This window comes from Euleptes europaea, chromosome 3 (assembly GCF_029931775.1).
Source record: "Euleptes europaea isolate rEulEur1 chromosome 3, rEulEur1.hap1, whole genome shotgun sequence".
In the NCBI taxonomy this organism is placed as follows: Eukaryota; Metazoa; Chordata; class Lepidosauria; order Squamata; family Sphaerodactylidae; genus Euleptes; species Euleptes europaea.
In genome coordinates, this window is record NC_079314.1 from 70,529,272 (window position 1) to 70,541,074 (window position 11,803).

The window sequence follows — 11,803 nt, forward strand, 5'->3', positions numbered from 1 at the left end:
CTGAAGAAAAGATTGTGTAAACTGCTGTAGATATTATCAGTGACATCATAAAAGGCAGCCAGGTGGGTCTTTAAAAAGATCCCCGCTCCTATTCGCCCGGGAGAGTGGGGGGGTGGGGAAGGCAAGGCGATCCTTTCCCCCGCCGGAGCCAGGAGCCCCCGGGAGAGTGGGGGGGGGGGTGGCGGGGGTGGAGGGAGGCAGCCGGGTGGATCTTCAAAAAGACCTGCACTGCCTGGCTTAGCAGCGCAGATCTTTTTAAAGGTCCACCCGGCTGCCTCCCCAGAACTTCCCGCAGAGCTCTTTCTTTTTTTGGGGGGGAAAGCGGGAAACTGCTGAATCTGCCGAATCAGGCCAGATCGCCGAATCGGCCTGATTCAGATTTGGTGGTTTCCCGCCTTTGTTTGGTTCGGCTGCTCCCGAACCAAAAAACAGCCAAATCAGGCAAAATTCAGCTGTTTTTTGGTTCGGGAACACCCGAATCAACAGCCGCACCCATAATGTTAATTTAGCTTGTGGAAAATAGATCAAATTGATATTGTCATGACATTATGCACCAATCTTCTCTAGCTGCAGAAATTGCAGTTGCAACAGGGTCCACTCTAGCACAAGGGTCCCCAACGTGGTGCCTGTGGTTGCCATGGCACCAGGGGCCACCTTTTTGGGCACTCTCCAAGTGTTTTGAGGAAATGGGTGGGACCAGGTAGGGGTTTGACCCAGCAAGGCTTCTGATTGACTATTGGAGATTTGATTGGTTATGCTATAAGGAAGAGTATCTGAGGGTTGCTACTCACTGTAGGTCAGCCACCAGAGATGCGAAAGCTCGAGTGAGCTGAGGCTGGCCAGGAAGGCTCGCTACAACAAGAAAAGCTTTTTCAGATATGTGAGGAGCACACTCAAGGTAAAAGAGGCAATAGGCCCACTGTTGGGTAAGAATGAAGAAACTCTGACAGAGGACAAAGAGAAAGCAGAAAGGCTCAATGCCTATTTTGTCTCAGTTTTTTCCCTGAAGAAGAAAACAGGCTCATCTAGAGATGATAGTAGGCAAGCCTCGGCATCCGGGCTGCTGATTGACATAGACAGAGAAGTTGTTGAGAGGAACCCGGCTGCACTGGATGATCCCCTGGGCTGGATGGTATGGACCTAAGAGTGCTCAAAGAAATTTCTAAAGAGCTTATAGAACCTTTGGCCATGATGTTTAAGGTCTCTTGGAGGATGGGAGATGTACCACAAGACTGGAGGAGGGCCAATGCTATCCCAGTCTTCAAAAGAGAGAGGCAGGATGACCCAGGAAACTGTACTAAATGTTTCACAAAGATTCTTGGATAAATTATTGGGGACTGTGGACTATTTTTATTTATTTTTTGCTGTCAAGTCACAACTGACTTAAGGCAACCCCTGGTGTAGTTTTGGAGGCAAGAGACATTCAGAGGTAGTTTGCCATTGCCTGCCTCTGCATCACAACCCTGGTATTCCTTGGAGGTCTCCCATCCAAATATTTTGTCACTATGTGTTTCCCTAATGTATGAACGTTAGATCCTTTACTGCCTTTTTGTGTAGTTCGGCTTCTTCAGATAGCAGGTGTTCCTGTCAAACCCAAGCTCTTCTGAGGCTGTTTCTACAGGGGAATTTCTCCTATGTGGAATGCTAGAAGCCTCTGAATTAAAAGAGTGTATCTCATGACATCATACTAATTCTGAGCCTGGTTTATCTTACTAGGGCTTTCCACTTTAAATAAAATCAAACAAAAAAAATCCCCTAATCCATTCCAAAGGGGGAACTGCAGGATGGCTGCAGGTGGAGTGTGCGTGTGGATTCTCCACCCATAGCCATGACAGGGAGGGAGCAGAGGTAACATAGAATCATAGAGTTGGAAGGGACCACCATCTGCCTTCAAAATGGCAGCTCTAAACTCTTCATTTCCTCCCCTCCTTTTGGCCCTTTAAAGGGCTCCCCCCACTTTCCCAGCTGAGCCAAACTGCAGCTTCACAGCATGGCTCAGCTGGGAAAAGGAAAGAGAAGGGAAAGCAGGTGTTTCCAGGCCGGGGGTGCCGAGTGCAATCCTCTAATGAGTAATGACAGGGAAGTGGGGAAGGGTGAGGGGTTGGGGAGTGGCAACAGCCACAAGCAGCACTGGAAATGGGAATGTGTGTGCTTTCCCCACCCATCTTGCTGCTGTGGCAGGGGCGTGTTTTTGTGCCCCCATGCAGATGCAGCCTGAGTACCTTTGATTTCACTTGGGAGAGCTTTTTTTACATGTATGTGTGTTTAGGTCTTTCCCACAAAATTAATAAACTGTTTAATTTTGGCTGGATTAATGTCCCCAATGAATAGTTGCAAACGTTAATGAGACTCTTACAGAATTAGGTTTCTCACTAATTGCTCAGAATAATAAAAACTTTGGCTTGTCTGCCCTGTTGTGTTGTGTCAATAGTGTGGCTCAAATAACTGCAGAGAGTCCTGTAGTCAGTGTTTAATACAGACACTTTTAACCACACAGATTGCAGTTTTATAGCATCCTGGAGCTAGTGAGTAATTTATTAAAAAAATAAACACTGGCAGTGTGTGAAAATTTTATTGAACTACTTTTTGGGATAGCAACAACAATATTATTCAACATTGAATGCTTTTGGATTGAGGTTACTAGGTCACTAGTAAATTTTTAGAACTATTTGAAACATTTTTAAATGGCATTTCAAAATTATAGCTTAAGGTTATACTTCTGCGCAATGCCATTCAGATCCTTTGATGCTGAAGATCTACAACTGACTTATGTGTTAGAAGATCTATTTCCAAAAACATTCTCTGTGATTTAAAGGAACACAGATCAAACAGAGGTGGAAAAGGGAAAAATAAAATGTTTCAGCTGAAGTAAGGCATGTTCAATAGCTTTATTCAGCCTGAACTATAAAGGAATATTATTAATGGCAGAATCTTAACTGGCACGCTATTTTCTCTCTGTCCTCAACCTGATTACTGCATTTTAATAAAGGTTGATGTTGGGATAAATCTTGGATATTTGTGATGCAAGTTCTAATACACTTGAAAAAATGTGGAGAAGCCACTTTGAGTCCTCGGAGAAATGTTTTAATAGATATAATAAAATTTTCAGAATGTTCGTTTATTAAAGGCACTAGAATAGCATTGGCTGTTTTCAGACACATTATGTTTTCATGCTTTAAGGGCTGAGTTTCTCTGTTGAATATCATTTTTCTGAGCAAATGAAATGTAAAATCTTGCATTTTAAGTTGCTTTTAAAACAAGCTGATTATTCTGGAAATTGAGGAAGAAACCTGTCCTGGCAAGCTGGTATTGTAAGGTCTTTTTGTGCATTCATTAGGAAAAGAAGAGATGACAGAAACACAATCTGAGCAATTGCTGTTTCCTTGTTTCTCAGATGGGAGACGCTAAAATGGAACTTCCTCATAAAATATGAGATTCAAAAGTACAGATAAAATTTAAGGTTGTTTCTCTACCAGTGCAAGTCTCAAGAGAAAAACTGCCTACTCAGTTCTCACTGCTTCCCTCCAATTCAAACCTTTAACTCCCCCCACATTCTTTTTCTGAGTGATTTTATCTGTTGGGGAAATTAATCACTTTGGAGTGAGATTCAGGATGTTTGCCATGTAACTATCTAGTGCTTAAATGTCTACCAGTCACAGCAGGGGCACAGTCCAAGTTTCCTAGTGTTGCATGGAAAGTGCTTAATGATTGAATAGTGCTGTGCTCGAGCCTTGGAAACATTACTGAGTCCTGGCCCATGCTGGTGTTTGTGGGCTCATACTTGCTTCTCAGTTACACAGCAGGTACTGCGCAGCTGAGATAGCCCAGGGTCATGTCTCTTTCCTTCATGTGACAGAACTGGATGTATACCTTGGTCTCAAAGTACAAGTGTAGCTGCCACAGTACTGCACTACTCTTTGCCTTGCTGAAAGCTGCAGTACAGCTCCTGTGAGAGTGGCTTTTTAAATGGCCAGAACAGGTTGCAGGAATGAAGCTCATACAGATGGAGAGGGGGAAGGACAGAAAGACCAGGAAATTGGTGGGGAGGGAAACCCTTGGTAGAACCCTGAAACTTGCAATTTTCAGCACTTAGAGGCAAAAGGACTGGGGCAAGAAGAACCCCGCCCTTCTCAATCTCTGCTTGTACTTACAACCACATAACACTTGATCACAATGGAAAATTCTTCTTCCAAGCTGTAGAGGAAATGTTTATCCTTGAAACTAAGCAGATGTTGTGCATGATTAAAGAACTCTGAATCATCACACCTGCCCCAAGGAGCATCATCACAGAGAAGAACTTCTGGCTGCTTCTCTGTAAGGGCAATAATACCAGAAAATGGGAGTGTTCGATTTTTAGAATCATCCTATTGTCTTGCAAGCTGTAGGTCAAGAAAAATTAAAATAACAAAAGCTTTCAAGATCAATTTGGTGTTTTCAAGTTGGGTTATCTTTCTATTTAAATACTGTCACTTGTGGTGGAAAGTGCCACCAAGTTGCAATCGACATGGCAACCACACAAGGTTTTAAGGTAAGAGATGAGGAATCTGTACTCAATAAAGTTGTGGCTTTATACCCCACTCTAATGTTCTTCTTACCATCCCTTCTGGCTGATCTCAACTCCAGGTATAATTTTCAGTATTATGGGTGCCACTCTGTAGTACACAACATTATCCATCATGCCGTACTACCTGTAAATAGCTTTCTCTGAGATATGTTTCTAATAATTACCGAAAATGGGAAAGATACACTGAGTCTCTTTTTAAAATAATTTATTAAATACAAAACTACCAAACTGTGCTTTTAGGAGCCGACTGGGTATTTCCAGTCCTCAGGTTTGAGAATAGGGTGCTAAGTTAAAAGCATTGGATGTAGATCAATTGTGCTAGTGTCCTACAGTAGTCATGATAAAGCATTAATATTGGAACCCACTGTAAATAAGGTTATAAAGTTCTTTTTTTAATTAAAAATACCAAAGTGTGATAAACCAAATGGTGATTGGAAAAAAGGACCACAATGGAACAGCTTGCTTGAACATGGACAATATGGATTCCCTACCAAGATTTCCAACCTGTGTTGTAATTCATGCCTTGAAAGGGCAGGTGCCTCATTAACTGAAGAAAAAGAATGAGCAATAAAATATGGAAGAGCTACAGTAGAATATAATAGGCTAAATTCAAGTTGTTTAGCAAAGGCAATGTAGGATTGGACAGGGGATGAGCTGTTCTGATACAGGTTTTCATCAGATTTTGCTTTCAGGAAGTACATGGGATAATAAATGGGCTAATAAATAATCGGTTTTCTTTATGATGGGGAGGAGCGTCCAAAGAAAGAGCCTGTAGGAAGGATGATGAACGATTGATGATTAATATCAAAACTAGAAAGGAACATCCCTCCAACCTTTTTTTGCACAATATAACTTTTCCCATAAGGCAAAGATTGTTTCAGTCTTTTCATATCCGTCTTTGAAGCTTGCCGCTTATTGTTGTATAGTGAGGGAGGATCTCTTTGAGGATTTCTTCAGCAATGAACAGTTCTGCCTCCCAAGACTCTTTCTAATGATAACGTTGCTCTTTTTTGAAAGACTATTGACTGTTTATAGTGATAAAGCATAGGGCCCGTCCAGAAGCTCTTAGTAGGCACACTTTATCCTTCTAGAAAATATGAATGCTTACGGAAGGTTTCTCTGGTTTCTCTCTATTGGCTTGGCAGGAAAAGAGAAATCTCTAAAGATGCTAATATTGCAGGATGTTTGTTTTGTCCAGTCATTTGGTCTGCATCTTTTTCTGCTACCCAACTGACCCCTACTGCTCTCAATCTGATGTGTTTACAGGAGGTTTCTATACTAAAATGTGCCCAGTGGTACACAAAATGGGTTGTTCTAAATAAGATTTGTGGTGTTCTAAGAGGAAATGGGTGTACATGGGAATCAGGAGAGAAAGAAAGAAGCAGCAAATTATTCCTTTAATTTACAAACATGTTGGATCACTTCTTCTTTTTTGACTGTGTGAGCCCACCAAATGGCTTGGCTTTTATCTTCGGCTTGGAGTTCCTCCTGGCCATGCCCTCAGAGGATGGCTCTGGTTATCCAGTAGTGATAAAGGAAATGCACCCTGCATCCCTCCCCCCCTGTCAAGTCACTGTTGACCCAGTTGACCCAGTGGGGTTTTCAAGGCAAGAGACATTCAGAAGTGGTTTGCCATTGCCTGCCTCGGCATCATGACTCTGCTATTCCTTGGTGGTCTCCCTTCCAAATACTGACCAGGGCCAGCACTGCTTAGCTTCCAAGATCTGATGAGATTGGGCTAGCTTGGACTATCCAGGTCAGGGCATCTATGTTCAGAAAAATTCCGGAAAAGGTAATGTAGGTGTCTGGTGAAAAGAGCTTTGCACTGAAGTGGCTGAAAGATGTGAAGCTTTTTTGAACAGCAAGGTGCCCTCTTTGCTGAATGGCCTGCCTGAGGAGGCCAGGAAGGCTCCCACATTTCTGTCATTCCGCAAGTTGTGTACAACAGAATTATTGAGAAGGGCGTTTTTGTAAAGAGAATATAACAAAATGGTTCAGGAGGATGCCTTCATAACAGGAGCAGTATTGTAGTCTGTTCCCCTGCTTATTCTATGTATTATCTGGCTCTTAATGGATTGTTTTCTACTTTTTTTAATTACTTTTTTTGCATTGTCTAACATTGTTGCTAATTTTTTGTAAACCCAGTCCTATTGCTATGGTTATTGGATGTCTCTTGCTATCTGGTTGCATTATTTTACACTATGTAATCCGCTGTGAGTCTCATTGGGGAAGATGGGCTAGAAATACAGTAAATGGCATTTTCCCACCTTCGCGAAGCCCTACCTGTCCTGATCTAGCCAAAGTGATCCATGCAACAGTCACCTCCAGATTAGACTACTGTAACTCACTCTGTGCAGGGCTACCCTTGAAATTGCTCCAGAAACTTCAATTGGTCCACAGTGCAGTGGTGCGGGTCCTTACAGGGACCCCTTGGAGAGTGCACATTCAATCAGTGCTCCACTAGCTGCACTGGCTCTAAATTGAATACTGGATCAGATTAAAAAAAATTGTGTTGACCTTTAAAGCCCTAAATGGTCTGGAACCATTGTATCTGCAGGACTGTCTCTCCTGCTATGCCCTCCAGAGAGCATTGCACTCAGCCGGTAACAACTTACTGGTGGTCCTCTCTATCAAATGAGACCCGGGCCCTGCGGGTTTTAAAAACTATCTAACAATAGTTAGATGTCCCACTTGATCACGGCACACATTCTTGGCTGACTAATTCTCCATGATCGTTTTGGTCAAGGCCAGCAACTGTTCCCCTATATTTCCGGCCATATCCATGACAAGACACACACACATATATGCAGCGTATATGTGCACTCACTGTAACAGGGCTATACTAATGTTGAACATAAGAAAATACTAGGACTTAGTGGCGCAGGAGCCACATGTGGCTGTCTGACATGCCATTTGTGGCTGGCTCCTCTAAACCCCATTCCCATTGGCACTCGCCCCATATTCCATGAAAGTTGGCAATTTCTTTAGAAAGTGGGATGATTTCATTATTTAGAGTGGGCCCAAGATTAACAGTTTTATTTTTAAACACAGCACAATTTATAAAGGTTCTGGAGGTGAAGTCAACATATGCAGATGAATGAGATGGTAGAATCGGGTGTATCAATGTTAAATGCTAGCCCATAAACAAAACTCCTTCCAAGTAGAGGATTTAGCATGGAGAGAGGTTCTAACCAACACTCCTTCTGCATAACTAGAGTGGTATTTTAAAGGAACTTTTAACATATAGAAGCATTTTTTCAACATTCAACCTAATAAAGAAAGCTTCCATATACATCCCTGCTGTGCTTCCTCCTGAAACTAAACCCAAGCTTCACAACCAATATGGAATAGGCAACTTTAGCACATGTAGATGGAAGCTGTAGGCAAAACATGGCTAGAATCTGCTTAAAGTTGTAACTTCTTAATTTTTGTTTATGGTATGGCCAGTTCTTTTTGGGGGCTCTTGTTAACTTTCTGTTTCCTGATTAGTTTTTATTTTATTTTTTAAGTGAAGGAATCCAAAATTATTCATTTGTTGAATAGACTGTGCTTGCAAGTTGATGGAGGTTTGTAAACTTTCAGATTACACAGAAATCTTTTTCCAGGCATGTGAAAGGATATTTTTACAACTTGCTGCTTCACTTTGCCAATATTAGATCCATCTGGAGTATTCATTTCTATGACAACCACATTTGTGGTTAAAATTTTCAAAATGTTATCTGACACAAGAATCCTCCCAGCCAAGTTTGTACTCTCTTATCCCCCCCCCCCTATTTTTCAGGCTGGCCTTCATTCTGCGATGTGATTGCTTCTGACACAATTACGTTCACTGATGACTACTCCTTTGGGATGCACAGAGTTGAGACAAGCTGCAGTCAGGTCAGTTTAGAGAAAAAAGGCCATTCTTATGTTAAAGGTGGCAGAAATAGTTGTACTCACTATACAGTCTCTCTTCTCATCTAAAGACCTCCAAACCCCTTGGTTGCTCAAGTACTAATTAGGGTTTTGTGATGGGTCACAGGCATGACAGCTGGTGGATATAAGCTGAAGTCAAAGTGCTAATGAGAATATGTGTTGCTATCTAGGTTAAGTATTATTTAACAGAGCATACCGAAATAGCTTGAATCAGAGGACTCTGTTCTGCAGCAATTGTATTCTGAGGGGCATCTTTTCTAGGATCACCTCTGAACTCTGCTCTCTTAAGTCTAAATGCAAATAACTTGGATGTTGGGAGCACTGAACTGACTATATATATGCTGAGTCCATCACTGCGGATTGCTGCGGAGTACCCTACTAGAAATCCAATAGAAGAGCCCATAGTATCTTCCCAGCCGTCAGGTAACATTGCCAGCTTTACACCCTTCCAGTTTTCCATTATCTGTTGCTTCTTATTCTTTTGTAATAAATAGCTTTCTGTGGTGTTAATGAATCAGTTCTAACCTATCAGGGAGCACATATTGCTGACCTGACATAGTGGGAAGGTCCCATCTTGCTCACAACTGTTGCACCAGTTTTAATCAATAGTTTAAATGTGTTCTTTTGTTGGGAATTTTTTTAGACCAAAATGTAGTTGGGGAATCTTGTAAACACATGCACACACACACACAGACACACAGCTTGAACAAGAACTGATAATTCAGGATTGATTGAGGACTGCTGTACCAACAGTGTGTGAACAAGTAACTACAAAGCAGAAACTGCCAATTCTAAAGAGGCCGTTTCAGGGAGAAGTAAACCTTGTGTTGAGCAGGACTTACTTCCAAGTAAATATATATTAGAATCTTTCCCATGGAGACGGCCACTGCCAGATTTCTATAAGGAATTTGTTGTCATAATATGTATCACGTAGAACCACAATTTTATTTCTGTATCTTTATCTTTAATAAATAAAATTTAATAAACAGCCCTTTGATTACTGCTCTTACCTTTATATAGATGTTGGGTTGAGGCTGAGAAATAGTGGTTTAGTTTCCTGGCTCACAACTTCCATTCTGTCATTATGTTCACTTGCTGCCTTCTCCCTTTGTGTTGCTTATAGGGTTAAACATCCTTAACTTCAGTAATACGATTGCATTGATATACCTGTAGGTTGTTCCCTGGCTTCTACCTTTCCTATAAAGAATTGTCTAATTAACGGACTGCTTTCAATGGTGTAGTATTATTTATTTTGCTGGGGCTATACCAGTGTAGATGGTCTGTGTTCTCCTCCTCTAAAGGCACTAATACCACCACAAAGTATATTCATAATGCAATCATTCCCCCCTTCTCTATGGGCCTAACAGTGTGAATTGTTTTTCCAGCTGCTGAATTCCACAGTTTTATTACAGGCAAGAATTGCATTGGAAGTTTACTTTGTTCAACTGAGAACAAAATCTATTTTTAAACAAAAAACAAAACAAAAACCCCAAACGGTGAAAAATTAACTAGTCTTTTCAGCACCTGTTTTGCTCCAGTGTGAACATCCCTCTTTAAAATGCCATTGATTTAGGGAATAGAGTTGCCTCACTCTAAAACAAAAGCATCTCAGGTATTAACTGTGAAACAGCTTTCAGAGTTTTGTTAGAAATACATCATTGTGGAAGTTTATAAAACGGCAGATATTTGTGACAAGTGAATGTTAATTGAAGAGGCATTGAGGGAATAATATGAAGTTGGTTGCACTTTCTCTATTCTTTTTTCCTTTCCTGTTTGGTGACGAATTCCCTTGGTAATCTCTGCAGCTATTCAGTTGTATCTGTAGAAGTCAATCGTACTGCTTAATCACTAAAAGATGGGTCGTACATTGATGTTCTGTGTTTAAATCACTGGCAACTGTCTGTGCAGTCCTTTCTTCAGCTTGTAGCAATTGTCTTATTTTCTCTATCTCCAGGAGCTCAAAAATGGTGAAGTGTGCTCATAATTGGCTGTGGGCAGCAATAATCCTACAGGGCCAATTTACACGAGCACATTGGCATGCGGAGAATATGGGCTGAGAGCCAAGTTTGGAACATGGTAGAGCAATCATGGAATTGTTTTACTGCACTAAATGTTCAGCCCACTTCGGCAGCTTGCCAGCAAGTGTGACCCAGGTTGCAAGCTGGAAGATGGTAAAACAGTCGCATTAAGTTGTCTGCAGTTTCAAGTCTGTGCAATTTCATGTTCTCAGCATGCTACTTAAGGAGCAAACAAGACATGACAGAGATCACAGATCGCTGTTAGTCTTGTATAGGCAAATTATCGCCTTACAAAGCCCCTGTTTTGATTGAGGCCATGCAGAAGAGGATGTAATCCTTTCAATTCCTCATGGTTTTATGAACTAACCTGCCTCCTGTACAGTAATTAGCCCTTTAAAGAGGAAAAAAGACCCATCATTTGCCTTTTTTATTTATAGGGCTATAGCAACAGAGGGCAACCAGATTTTGATTTGCAAAACCGAGTGAGGTTAAATATTTCTTTGCCATTCTCACATGGCCTGGATCCAAACTGGGGTTGTAAATGGTTGTAATTGAACTGAAAAAGAGATGGGGAGGATAGGATCATGATAATTACGTGTATGAATTAGGCCCAGATAAAAAACAGCAGTTATGCATTTATCAGTCTGTCATTTAGATTCAATTTGTCCCAAGACCAAGGTAGCCTGTAAACACTGCGTTGTCTGCCTGTGATACAGAGTGCAGATTTTGTAAGCTGTTAGGCCTGATCCTTACATGCTAAATCCCCTATCAGGTTACAAGTGGCATCTTTGTTTTTCATTAAGATTCCAACGAATGCAAATCACTTGTGCTCTTTTGTTTCAGTGTGGCTCTCATCTTGGGCATATATTTGATGACGGCCCTCGTCCAACCGGTAAACGATATTGCATAAACTCAGCTTCGTTGTCTTTTGAGTCTGCCGACACGAAACAGCCCGGAGAAGGAAGCGTTAGCTCTACTTCTGTCCAAGCAGATAAGACTGAGCTGTAGAAGGAAGTCATTTCTCAGAAAGCTCATCTAACTAGATGAAGAATGTTATTCAAAGTCACCTTCTATTCTATATGGGTTTTTTTAAGTGTAAAGATATTCTGCACTATCAGCATATTTTTCTAAATTAAAATGGGGCCCTTGTGTGCCAATATAATTTTGTTTTATTATTGCATCTAAATAATTATGAATTCCTGATCTTTGGAAGAATCCCACAACAAGAGGCTTGGGCATTATTGGATTGCTGCCTGCCTACTGCTTTGTTACAGAAGGTTCAAATAAAAACACTCATTTTTTTTGA

The 11,803-nt window shown here is 41.3% G+C and overlaps 1 protein-coding gene across 2 annotated transcripts in view; it reads left to right on the top strand.

The window, feature by feature from the left end:
• The window catches only part of MSRB3 (methionine sulfoxide reductase B3), an 85,102-nt gene extending 73,582 nt beyond the window's left edge, over positions 1-11,520 (top strand). For both annotated transcript variants that reach the window (XM_056847208.1, XM_056847209.1), the window contains exons 6-7: positions 8,346-8,443; positions 11,341-11,520. In XM_056847208.1, coding sequence (XP_056703186.1) covers positions 8,346-8,443; positions 11,341-11,505 — 263 coding nt within the window. In that variant the 3' untranslated portion in view covers positions 11,506-11,520. The remainder of the gene's footprint in view (positions 1-8,345; positions 8,444-11,340) is intronic.
• The last annotated feature ends 283 nt before the right edge of the window (positions 11,521-11,803 follow it).